Below are 12,839 nucleotides of genomic sequence, written 5' to 3' on the forward strand. Positions count from 1 at the left end.
TTTTGGAGGAATAATATTTTCCTGGCATCGTTGACTATAAGGAACCACATTCCTTCCTGCTAAAAAAAAAAAAAAACCAACTCTCCCAGTTCTATGACTCATACCGTACAGGGTCCCTGCCATCCAGCTTTAAGTACTAAGAGAGGATAGTACCTTATCTAAACTCTGCCTGTTATACCTGTGAGGCTTAAGCCTTTTCCATCAGCTGGGTGAGATGTCACATGGCACAGTAGGGAACTCTAGGCCCTAACATTTGTCATTCTGAAGTAGGCTCTGGCTGGCTTGACAAGTGACACGTCCCCAAGAACGTTGCTAGGTAACATAGATTAGTATTCTGTACCAGCCAGACATCTAGGGTCCCTCTATGGACGTTTCTGCTGAATTATCTTCATGTGCGTGGGAATTGTAGGGAGGCAGGGGTGTCGATTGCAGCACCTGCACCCTGACTTCCACATAATACACGTCCAGTGAGCATCTGAAAAGTGGCCCCAAAGAACAAAAATACTCAAGAGATTGCCCTAACTTTTCGCTCTCTGTCTTCAGATGTGGATGAGTGCTCTACGGCCTACAGTCCTTGTGGCCAGCTGTGTCATAATACACCAGGCTCTTACTCCTGTGAGTGTACTCAAGGTCACCAGCTCTACAATGGCACCGACTGTCGAGTTACAGGTGGGTTTCAGTGCCTGAAGCAAAGCCTACCTCCTGCTCTATTCTCAGCAGTAATTATAGAGAAAAGTGATATAGATGATTCATTTGAAGTTCTAGTATCAGAGATGACTTTGTTCTTTCCATAAAGAAGGTGCTGTTAATAACATTCCGTGGTCTATTTGAATGTCAGTTGCTATTAAGTGTCTTTAAAATGACTTAGGGGCTGGCCCCATGGCTGGATGGTTAAGTTCGCATGTTCCACTTCGACATCCTGGGGTTTCATCAGTTTGAATCCCGGGCGTGGACCCAGCACTGCTCATGGAGCCATGCTGAGGTGGCGTCCCACACAGCAGAACTAGAAGGACCTACTACTGGAATATACAACTATGTACTGGGGGGCTTTGGGGAGAAGAAGAAGAAGAAAGAGGAGGAGGGGGGGAGAGGGAGGGGGAAGAGGAGGAGGAGAAACGATTGACAACAGTTGTTAGCTTAGGGCCAATCTTAAAAAAAAAAAGACTTAGTTATTCCATAGGCTACACAACTAGGTACTCCAGAGACCCAACTGATGCCTCAGTGTGGCCTGCGCTTTTACTGCTGGAACATTTAAATATATTTGGCTACTACGTTCAAGGCATGGAGAGGATTTCTGTCTAGGTGGGGAGAAGTGCTGAATCTGAAGTCAAATAAGGCAGTAAGGTTCCAAAGATTACTTTTAATGTGCTGGAGTTCAGAGGAGGAAGAGACGCTCGAGGCGGTCAACTAGATCTCCTCTGGATACACCTGCGTCTGGACTTCAGAAATAAGTGAATTTGGGCATGGGAGATAGGACAACGTATTTAAAAAGAATGATGTGGAAGAAAGTTTCAAAGTAATGTGTCACTGCTTCTACTTCTATTACAGGTGATGCTGTTAAAATTCTTATCGCAACAGACCAAGAGCTTGGTGTCCTGAATCGAAGAACAGGCAGTTATGAGACTCTGATACCTATAAAATCAAGGCCAACTTCTGTTGCATATGATCTTGAGAGAAACATGTACTTCTGGGTGGATGAAGTCTTAAATGTTTTTGTCCTTGGGAAGCCAAACTCTGTTTCCCTCTATCCAGGTATGTTTCTTGAGGTTAAGAGCCCTAGTTTCTTAAAGCTGCTTAAACATAATGTAAGAAGCACATGTTTCATCCAGACGTCTTCCTCTGTGACTTACTTGTCATGAATCGTGAGAGTAAATAAAATCCCGATTGAGATTAAGACTATGTAGTTTGGCCTTACAGGAGCTTGATAGAGCATAACCTGAGAATTAAATCACTATTGAGCAGTATAGAAGGTTTGGGACATGGGCTCAGGCCAAGGTTAGTCTCAGCCCCATCACTAGGTATCGGACCTTGGGCAAGATGTTAACTCCTTTGAATTTCCCTCTCTAAGATGAGGGTAATAGCCCTTGTCTCTTTGGGCAAGTGTGAGGATTCAACTGACAGTGCCTGTGAGGAAGTGCTTAGCATAGTCCTGGGCACAAAGAAATCCTCTGGTAGCAGTTAAGAGGGACTGTTCATGGGGCCGGCCTGGTGGTGTCGCGGTTAAGTTCGCACGTTCCGCTTCTCGGCGGCCCGGGGTTTGCCAGTTCGGATCCCAGGTGCGGACATGGCACTGCTTGGCACGCTGTGGTAGGCGTCCCACATATAAAGTAGAGGAAGATAGCCACGATGTTAGCTCAGGGCCAGGCTTCCTCAGTAAAAAACAGGAGGACTGGCAGTAGTTAGCTCAGGGCTAATCTTCCTAAAAAAAAAAAAAAAATGAGGGCGAGTTCATAACAATTCGCCTGAGACTTCTGTAATAAATATTGCCCCAAGTGAGGTCACATTCTCTTGGATTCCTTGGTTAGCTTCTGCTAAGGTCTTTGTTTTTCCTTACCGCCCACTCTATCCTGAAAACACCTTAACACAACTCTGGCCCCCACTAGCTGTGCTCTGTTTGCCTCATTGTATTGCTTGAAATCAGAACATGTAGAAAAGTTTTGTGCGAGTCTCTTTTCTCAAGGTAAGACAGGTGTAGAAGAATACAGGAACGTAACACTCTCTCCTGTTTCTCCAGAACTTAAAACAGTGAACAGCATCTCTTTGGACTGGGTCACGGGGCAGTTGTATTGGGCTAGCAGCCTCACAAGAGTCATCTATGCTGGTTTAAGTGATGGCAGAGGCTACGTCAAAATTTTGGAAAAGGACCTGGTGCCAGAGCAGCTGATAGTGTTTCCTGAAAAGAGGTAAGTAGCGTTTCTTTTGGAATATATCTGAAATCATTGGTTATCTTAGATATTTAAGATGACAAGAGAACACTTCAACCTTTTCAACCTAGGTCCCATTTGCTGTAAAAAATTCTGAATTTGGAAGTCTAAATTGTATATTATAGAGTCAAACTTTTCAAAGTCTACTGAGTCTAAGAGCAGGAATATCCAGCATTCTCTGCAGTGCAATGATATAAGGCCCATACGAGAGAGCTAAGCGAGCCTGGCTGTTTAGCATAATGTACATGCAACTGAGTTATTCTCTAACACCTGTGCTTGTGCTTTTCTCAGGTCCTTGTACTGGGTAAATCGAGGTGAGAAAGGCATGAGGACTATTGAAACTGCAGGGATGGACGGCTCTGATAGGAAGGTGCTTGCGGTTGTAAACATGGAGGAACCTGTAGGACTGACACTTGACCATGTGATGGGCAGGCTCTACTGGATCAGTAAATATAAAGAGGTACCATAGATAGGTCAGGAGGAAAAGGCAAACCCTTTTGGTAGGGGCTTGGGATGACGATGGGTAAGTGCAAATTTCTTTTGAGTCTTACACCAACTTGGTGAAGTATCTTCTCGCCATGAAAATTGAGAATAGCAAGCTATAATTGCATAGTGTGTTTAGGTAGAGCCAGATTGTATCAGCATAGGTTGGGAGACTTACTGTGACTTTCTTAAACATTCTGTGTTCAAACTTGGCACTGGGATTTCCTGGTAGCATAGGTCATGTTCTGTGTTGTATCTGGGATACAAAACCTTTTTAAGATGGCAGACCACTTCCTTGAAAGCATGCAGTTACTTAAGTACTTCCGTGTCTTGTACTCATATTTCTAGGTTTTAATATTACAGTTCATGTTATATCATTTTTGGAAGCATCAAACTAAAAGACTAGGATGACATGGTGGCTAAAAGCATAGGCTTGGGAGTCATATTTTTAAGCCTATGACCTCCAGCTGTGGTTTTGGCTACTTATGGTGCCTCTTTGAGCTCCCACTGCCCTCTCTGAAAAGAGATAGAATGCCTAACTCAGAAGGCAGTTGGAGAATGTAGTGAAAGGATCTGGTACAATGTCTGGTTGTGGACAGTAAGCTATAGTAGCTACTTGAACAATGTGACCCCAGTTTGTACAAGAAGCAGTCCATTCCCCTGGCTTTGGCATGAACCTCCATGAATCCTAAGGTAAGGTCGTCTCCATCAAGTTGATATCACATAAAGATGTTTAATCAGTGTCCAAGAAACTGGGGTTCCCTAACGTTGTCAGCACCTCTTGCTAATGCTGCCATGCTCTCATGAGCCTCTCTAACCTGCAGTCCATAGAGACGGTAAACGTGGATGGTACCAGAAGGCACACCTTTCCTGAGATCTTCTTGCCACATGAAGAGCCAATAGGACTAGCTGTATTTGAGAACTCTTTCCTCTGGGCAAGTAAAATACAGCTGTTTCATACCTCACCCCACGCCCCAAAGAAGAGAGAGGTGCTGCTGAATACCTCCATATCTGCTTTCTCAGTCCTCCACAAATCCAGGCAGCCTAAGAGTAAGTTGACAGCTTGCTTTCGAAATGCTTAATGAATCAGATTGCATACTAAATGGAAAATACCTAAATCACTACCTCGGTCTGTTGTTGGAACTTGCTATTTTAAGGGAGGGGGAATGTTTTGGTATCGTTCCAGACCTCTACAGGACTTCTAAGTAAGATGAACTGAACGAAAAAATCTACTGGGAAACTCATTCCAAGCATGTACCTTATGCTTGTCCAATGTAGCAACCAGATTTTTAATGTCTGAAATATACAAAACAAGGTAGTAAGCTGTTCACAGAAGGGCTGGAATAGCTTACTCACTGACATGTCAATCGATGACAGAAAATTGAACCAAGCCAAGCATCTTGCTTATAGAAGGAAGTCAAATGTTCATTGATTAGGAGTTAAAAACTTTTGTTAATCTGAAATCGTATGTCAGATTTAACTCAGATAATGCTTCTTAAATGGATCCGAGAAACTAACCAAAGTAGAGAGACTGGACCACTATTTCCTTCTAATGGAGTCTTCCTACAAGCAAGTTAGACAGTCATTTTGCCTTAACTTTATAGGAGAAGATGCTGTTGGTTGAAGCTTTATTGACCCGAGCTCAGTATAGATAGATAAATGTCACTGTCTGAAAGACAGGAGTTCAGAGGTCAGCCTGCCTAACCTAGAAGGTAACAAGTATACTGGGGTTTCTCTTAAGGCGAAAGTGACTTAACTCCCCTTGAGTATTAAGTTTTGGACTAGTATAGATAAAAAAAATCTGAAATTATATCTTGTTTCTGTTTTGAAATAGGCAGATACCCAGCATGTGTTCCAGGTTCTTGTAGCCACCTGTGTCTCCTCTCCCCCATCCATCCCAAGGGCTATAAGTGTGTTTGTCCAGAGGGGATGTTTCTTTTACCTTCTGGCTCGTGTACTGGTAAGTACACTGGGTGTAATGGGCTTGGCTCAAGGAGGCACGTTCCACGGTAGACCTGGAAATAATGTAGCTTCTATTTCTGGATCAGTCATTTTTAAAATGACAACCTACTTTGATAACAAGTGTTGTTACCAAAATACCTTGATTAGTTTTTTAATTGTGCTAAAATATTTGTTGTTAGTGCCAATTCTGACTCCTAGCACCCCTGTGTACAGCAGAGTGAAAACCTACCTGGTCTTTCTGTGCCATCTCCCCTCTTCCAGCGCTGTATCAGACAATGCTTTGCTGCTGTTCAGAGAGTTTTCATGGCCAATTTTTTCAGAAGTTGGCGGCCAGGTTCTTCTTCCTAGTCTGTTAGTCTGGAAGCTCTGCTAAAACCTGTCCACCATGGATGACCCTGCTGGTGTTTGAAATACCAGCGGCATAGCTTTCAGTATCACAACAACACGCATCCACCAGAGTATGACAACCGACAGACAGGTGGTGTGGTTCCCTGACCAGGAAACGAACCCAAGCCATGGTGGTGAGAACACCAATTCTTAACTATTAGACCACCGGGGCTGAAATACACATAATATAAAATTTTCCGTTTTAACCATTTTAAAGTGTACAGTTCAGTGGCATTAAGTACAGTCTTGTTTTTGTGCAAGCATCACCACTATCCGTCTCCAGAACTTTTTCATCTTCCCCAACTGAAATTCTACATCATTCAACACTAACTCCGCATTCCTCTCTCGCCCTAGCCCTGGGCAACCTCCATTCTACTTTCTGACTCTATGCACTTGACTACTTTAGGTACCTCATATAAGTGGAATCATATGGTATTTTTCCTTTTATGACTGGCTTATTTCACTTAATGTCTTCAAGGTTCATCCATGTTGTAGGATGTGTCAGAATTTCCTTCCTTTTTACGGCTGAATAATATTCCATTGTGTGTATGTACTACATTTTGTGTATCCATTCATCCATCAATGGATATTTGAGTTTTATTAGTTTTAAAACAGGAGTAAATAGTTTAAACCACTCAGTTTTACATGAAAAATTAATGACTAAGTTGGTATAAGAAGCAAAGCCTCTATATTCTTATGACTATTGTGAGTTCTGACTCATTTGTAAGCAGAGCAGCTCTTCAATATTGTTAACATAAGTTCTTTATGTTGCTGTTCCATCTTTGAAATATTTAAGGCTGCATAATCCATTGAACATCTCTGTCCAAATTACTTGACTTCTTTCTCTAGAACATTGAGGTTTTAAGCATAACTGATGTAAATGTGTTCATGTTCTAACTATCTTTAAAAAATGCAATTCACAGGGATAGCCGTGGAATGCAATCATAGTGTAATAGGCTCTTATGCCAAACTCAAGACTGCAGCTTAAATTGTATTTTGAACATTATATATAAAGCTAAATACCCAAGTAACTTTTCTTTAAATAGGCAGTAGAGTTTAAACTTCTTTGCACTGAGCCTTGTGTGCTATGAGCAAGGATTTGATGACATTCCTGAGTCAAATGGAGCAGCACACCTGCCCTCATCCTCAAGATTCTGTGTGAACCTTTCAGCAGAAATTCAAAAGACTTAGTGCCTTGGGAAAACCGAGCAACACTTTCATTTGCCCAAATGACTGACGTCTTTGAGGAAGCTGGGGTGTGCGTGTTGTCCATGTGTTTCAGAAGTGAACTTTCTAAGATCCCTTTCTCTGGGTACCTTAGCTGGAGGGAGGGGCGTTGCTTGAGTAGGGAGCCTGGGACTTCTCTGACAAATGGTCAAATAGTAAGTCTCCTCTTTTCCTTGGTAGAGTTAAAACTTGTCTTTTCTTCTGGCAAACGTCTCTACTTGTTGAAAGTTGGTTTTATGGGAAGTGCTATAGAGAAGACCCTAGTTCAAGAGCATCCTGGGAACATCTATTTACTAGATATTGACTGGAAAAGAAACCTCATCTACTGGACAGATGCCCAGGGACAACTGTTGTACTCAACTGGCTATTCAGGAGAAAATCAAGAGATCTGGACAGAGCATACAGGTACGTTGGGGTGGTTATTTTGTGTTTTTCCCTTTCTTTTCTTTTTTTTTTTATTAAAGATTTGCACCTGAGCTAACATCTGTTGCCAATCTTTTTTTTCTTTCTTCTTCTTCTTCTCCCCAAAGCCCCCCAGTACATAGTTATATATTCCAGTTGTGAGTGCCTCTGTTTGTGCCACGTAGGATGCTGCCCCAGCATGGCCCGATGAACGGTGCCATGTCTGCGCCTGGGATCCGAACCAGCGAAACCCCCGGGCTGCCAAAGTGGAGCACGCGAACTTAACCACTTGGCCTTGGGGCTGGCCCCCTCCCTTTATTTTCTGACTCCAAAATTAACTAGAACTGGGGCCAAAAAATCCTACCTGTTCCTGATCTGAATCAACGTTAATGCCAAAGAGTGGTTTTAACTAATTTAACTATTAAGTGTCTCTGCTTTACCCTTGTTCTTATGAGGAGCGTGCAGACTGTTAAAAGGCTACTGTGATTTGGGAAATCCTAGGGTCAGTGATAAGGTTTTTAAAATTCTATTTTCTGGCCTGAAGTCTGGGTAGGAGAGAAATGGACCTTAAATACTTCAATTTTGCATTGCAGATTTTTCTTATACTAATTTAGAAGTGATTTGCAATTCAGATTTCAGAGAGAACTAGCAAGATATTTTCTTAATATGGTAATATATACTTTCTCTCCCCTCCCACACTCCTAAATGCCACACCCTATCCCCAGCTCCCTGTACTCAGCCTAAATGCAAACGTCTACTTTGTAAAAGAGAACTGAGACTTGAGCTCTAGGGTGAGTAATTTTGATTTCTTAATGTCTGTGTCCTGGGGACTCTGAGTATATGCTTTACTACAAGAAGTGCCATATTGAAATACATGTTCCTGAGACATCTCTCAGAACAGTAGATGCTACCCAGAGTCCTGTGGGCAAGCACAGTGCCTGGCACCTAAAGAGCTTCCAGTTCCTGACCTAGGGAAGTTTCAGGAGAAACTGAAATGGGCAGCGATCTTGTGATACCTCTGATGGCTGTCTGGGAAGCCCCTGATGGTGAATTTCTTCCCACTGAATTAAAATGCTATCTTCTCCCTACTGGCTAATCTTTGCTAATTAGTTTCTGCATTACAATTATTATATCAACGATTTCTAGGAGACTGACCATTTCATTTGAGACAGCTCTAGTGTTGAATATTGGTCCCTGTGGTAGGTGGCTCTGAAAAATAGAAAATATATTATTGGTCTCTGTCCCCAGTTACCAGCACAGAGCTCCTAAAACCTTTGTAATATCCTGAGTGACAGGAGCTCCTGACATAAAGCTACTAAATCCCTTAGAATTTCCTAGGTGATAGAAACAACTTTTGTTCTAATGAGGCAACTCTTGGTGGGTTCTGCAATACAATGCAAAATTGAATTTCAGGTCCATTTCTACCTTACCCAGACTTAAGGCCAGAAAAATTTTAAAAACCTTATCACTGCCTCTAGGAAGTTGGTCACTGGAAAGACCAAGCCATGACTAGAAGCTTAGAACTTTTAGCCCCACTCCCCATTCTTTGAAGAGGGGAGAGGAGCTGAAAATGGAGTTAATCAACCATGCCTATGTGATAAAGCCTCCATAAAAATCCCAAAAGTATGGGGTTCAGAGAGCTGCTGGGTTGGTGAACACATCCATGTGCTGGGAGGGTGGTGCACCCCAACTCCACAGGGACAGTAGCTTCTACTCTTGGGACCCTTTGGACATTGTCTTATGTGTCTCTTCGTCTGTATCCTTTATATAGTAAACCAGTAAACGTAAACAAGTGTTTCCCTGGGTTCTGTGAGCCATTCTAACAAATTATCAAGCTCAAGGAGAGGGGTTACAGCAGCCCTGGTTTAGAGCTAGTTGATGAGAAGCACAGGTAACAACCTGGCACTTGTGATTAGCATCTGAAGTGGGGGCAGTCCTGTGGGACTGAGCCCTTAACCTGCGGGAGCTGATGCTGCCTCCAGGTAGATAGGGTCAGAATGGAATTGAGTTGGAGGACACCCAGCTGGTGTTGCAGAATTGCTTGGTGTTGGGGAAAATCCCAGCCATCTGGTGTCAGAAGTGTTGTGGTATGGGTCAAGGAGACACAAAGGGATGTTTTTCCTATACAGTGGCTGAAAAGCTTGACAAACCCAGGCAGGCCTTTTATAGACAGTAGTCAGCTTCACCCCTGTTTCCAGATCTCAGGGCCTCTTTACACCCATGAGCGTGCCGCTTTCAGTTTATCCTTACATCAAAGTACTGACGTCGGTGTTGTTTTCTCTTGGGTGTGTTAATCTTGTCCTCATACTGAAAACTGAGGCTGGAAAGCACAGATGAAATTCCTAATCAAAAATGGGAGGGCTTCCTAACTCTGTTTTAGAAGAGAATTCATGCATTTAGGAACCTGTGTGGTATCACTCAAAGAGTATTTTGTGACCCTGGCACCTGGACTTTCCACCTTGAATCTGTGTAGCGCCAAGGTTAAATCTATCTCTAGAGGCGAGCACATGTTTTCTGCAGATGGCAGAGCCCAACACAGAAGAGAGAAGCTGGACTGAGTATGGCCAGTCTATTCTTAGTAACTTGCCAATCTTAAGTCATTTCTTTCCTGGGCAAGAGTGGCTGGAGAAATGTGGAGAGAATATAGAAGTACAATTCTATGCATATTCCTCCACATGAAAACGTGGGGAATACTAGTAAAGCTATGCTCCCACTCGAACACCCAGGAGTAGGAAGAACTTACAGCACATTAAGCGTGGTGTGTACTGGCTTCTCCATTCTGTCACTCGTGCCTGCCTTCCATGCCATGCCTGTATGTCAACTTCCCTGGTAGTTAACATTTGAGTTCGTAATATGATACCCAGTGGTCTTCTGGGATGTATTTAACAACTGGCTCTCTGGGGAGAAAAAGTATGCACATATGTGTGTATATATATATATACCTGCGTACATTTATAATAAAGCTTACTGGTATAAAGGATGTGTAACACAATTTACAAATAATGAAATATACAACATTCTTTATGGTAAATTTTATATAGCCAACTGATTTTCACACATTGATCCAAGAATTCAAAATGAAAAAACAACCTATTGTTGCAATTTAATCAGGATTTAACAAAATCCGACTATGAACAAATGCTCAATCGCCATCTGATTTGGCAAAGACGTTGATGCTGTCATTGATGTGAAGGTTGCCGCCCTTGTTTCTGTAAACAAAGTGAAGTAGTGAAGTAATGAAAACTAGTTGGAATTAGTTCATCAATGACATAAATGACTTATTTGCGGAATTGGATAACAGTCTTCAAATACTAGAAAAATATTTCCTCAATTTTTTGTGGTATTTAAAATGTAACGGCTATAGACACAACACCTGTGAGTTTAATCTGCAATACTAACATTTTCTCTATCACTCTCTTACCCCTGTAGACTAGAGGTTGTCAACCTCTTTCTGTAAAAGGCTGGGCAGTAGCTATGTTAGGTTTGTTGGGCACTCTGCCATTGTATCTCAAAAGCAGCCATAGACAATATGGGAGTGAATGCCATGGCTGTGTGCCACTAAAACTTATTTACAAAAACAGACCATAGTCTGGATTTGGCCCAAGTGCCATTGTTTGCCTGTCCCTGGTCTAGAAAACACAACCCAAACCAACTCAAGCCCTGATTTGTAGTGTTTGCCAATTTCCGTGGTGTAAATACTCCCACAAAGCCAGACGTCAAGCTGGCAGTGTAACGTCACTGAACGTGGAGCTGGGAAGGGGGTGTGCAGTAGCAAAGCTTGAATGTGGTGTTTCCACCATACAGATGCAATGGATGTAAACAAACAAGAGCAAAGATAAGGGGAAATGTAGGAAAATGATTAGGCAATGATTTGAATATTTATTAGTTTTGTTTCAAATATGATTTAAGTTTATATACTTTAGTTTTTAATAATAACTGTATTGAACCACAAGCTTACGGAAGCCCTGAATTTAACAATTGGCTGTTAGGAGCTTGTGCAAGCTACGTCCAGCACACTGCTCTAAAATAACTGGCACTATTCTAAGCTTTTCATATGTATAAACTCTAATCCTCATAACTCTATGAGAGAGGCATTGTCCCTATCATACATTTGTGGAAACTGAGGCACAGAAATGAACTGACACCTTATTATGGAACAGTGCTTCAAACAAGGCAGTCTGACTTGCTAGCCTACTACTGCTCTTCACCTTTATGCTACACTGCATCCCAGGGGAGGTAATACCTAGCTTAGACCCAATGGCATAGCTAGCTGTGGTGGGTGTTGGGTGTAGGGGGAACACTTTGTAGGTTAGTGTCTAACTGGGTTATTCATATCTAAAAACTAACACTTTGTGCTTTTATCTACTTGGTCCCTATCATATCTGTGTCTTCTAGTTGTAGATCTCATTGTCCATCCATTCTACCAATGGCCTTTCATGTCACTGTCTCGATGTCACTTTAGTTCAGCCTTTGCTTTCCTATAGCAATTTCAGTCTTAGTCACTTGACATGTAATTGATTGATTTTTTCATACTTAACCTGTGAAGAGGAAGGAATGTGACTGAAGTTGCAGACCTGCATTCAAATGCAAGCCTTGCCACTTACATATCTAACTTATAAAATGCAGTGAATGTCTACCTTGCTAGGTAGTTGTAAGGATCAGATGCGCTCATATGACAGACAAGATGCTAGAATCAGAGTAGGCATGATGGGACCCATCATGTGAATGAGGTGTGTAGGCTTGTTAAGGACTGGTCTTTGCATCCCCCAATTGTCTACCCCCCTTTTCTTGTGTGAGGGAGATTGACCCTGAGCTAACAACTCTTGCCAATCTTCTTCTTTTTGCTTGAGGAAGATTTTGCTGAGCTAACATCTGTGCCCATCTTCCTTTGTTTTGTATGTGAGATGCCACCACAGCACGGCTTGATGAGTGGTGTGTAGGTCCATGCCCGGGATCCAAACCTGTGAACCCCAGGCTGCTGAAGTGGAGTGTGCGAACTTAACCACTACACCCCCGGGCCAGCCACTCACTTCTGTTCTTGACCTAAAGCTTAAGACAGTGCATGAACATGTTTGGATGTCCTTTGTAATGGGAGTTACTTTTCGTCCTTGCAGTCTGCTCAGCAAGTGTGGACATATCCACTGGGGACTTGTACTGGCTCCCCTGTGACAGAAGTGCTATTCAGAAGACTAGAATCACTGGCCCAGACACAGATACCCTGTACAGAACGGGCAGCATTATACTGCATCTTCTTCTTGATTGGCCAAAGAGAATGCTCTACTGGGTAGAAAGTGGGAAATACTTGCAAAGTATGACCTTCGATGGCAAAAACAGACAAGAAGTCTGGAGAGGCACCTGGACAGCAGAAACCCATGTGGCCTTAGACCTCGGTGCATCTAGCATCCTCTGGACCACCAAAGGGTTAGGTAAGCACTACACCACCAGTGCAGTTGG

General features: G+C 42.6%; 1 protein-coding gene across 6 annotated transcripts in view; it reads left to right on the forward strand.

Annotated features, from left to right (window-relative positions):
• The window catches only part of LOC103557597 (low-density lipoprotein receptor-related protein 2-like), a 43,783-nt gene that overhangs the window by 10,528 nt on the left and 20,416 nt on the right, over positions 1-12,839 (forward strand). For 4 of the 6 annotated variants that reach the window (XM_070599080.1, XM_070599081.1, XM_070599084.1 and 1 more), the window contains exons 7-14: positions 544-669; positions 1,549-1,752; positions 2,735-2,903; positions 3,216-3,384; positions 4,232-4,457; positions 5,242-5,367; positions 7,164-7,388; positions 12,500-12,811. In XM_070599080.1, the coding sequence (XP_070455181.1) occupies positions 544-669; positions 1,549-1,752; positions 2,735-2,903; positions 3,216-3,384; positions 4,232-4,457; positions 5,242-5,367; positions 7,164-7,388; positions 12,500-12,811 (1,557 nt within the window). The remainder of the gene's footprint in view (positions 1-543; positions 670-1,548; positions 1,753-2,734; positions 2,904-3,215; positions 3,385-4,231; positions 4,458-5,241; positions 5,368-7,163; positions 7,389-12,499; positions 12,812-12,839) is intronic. The other 2 variants (XM_070599083.1, XM_070599086.1) reach the window with 1 other exon arrangement.

The sequence above is a fragment of the Equus przewalskii genome, chromosome 28 (assembly GCF_037783145.1).
Source record: "Equus przewalskii isolate Varuska chromosome 28, EquPr2, whole genome shotgun sequence".
Taxonomy (NCBI): Eukaryota; Metazoa; Chordata; class Mammalia; order Perissodactyla; family Equidae; genus Equus; species Equus przewalskii.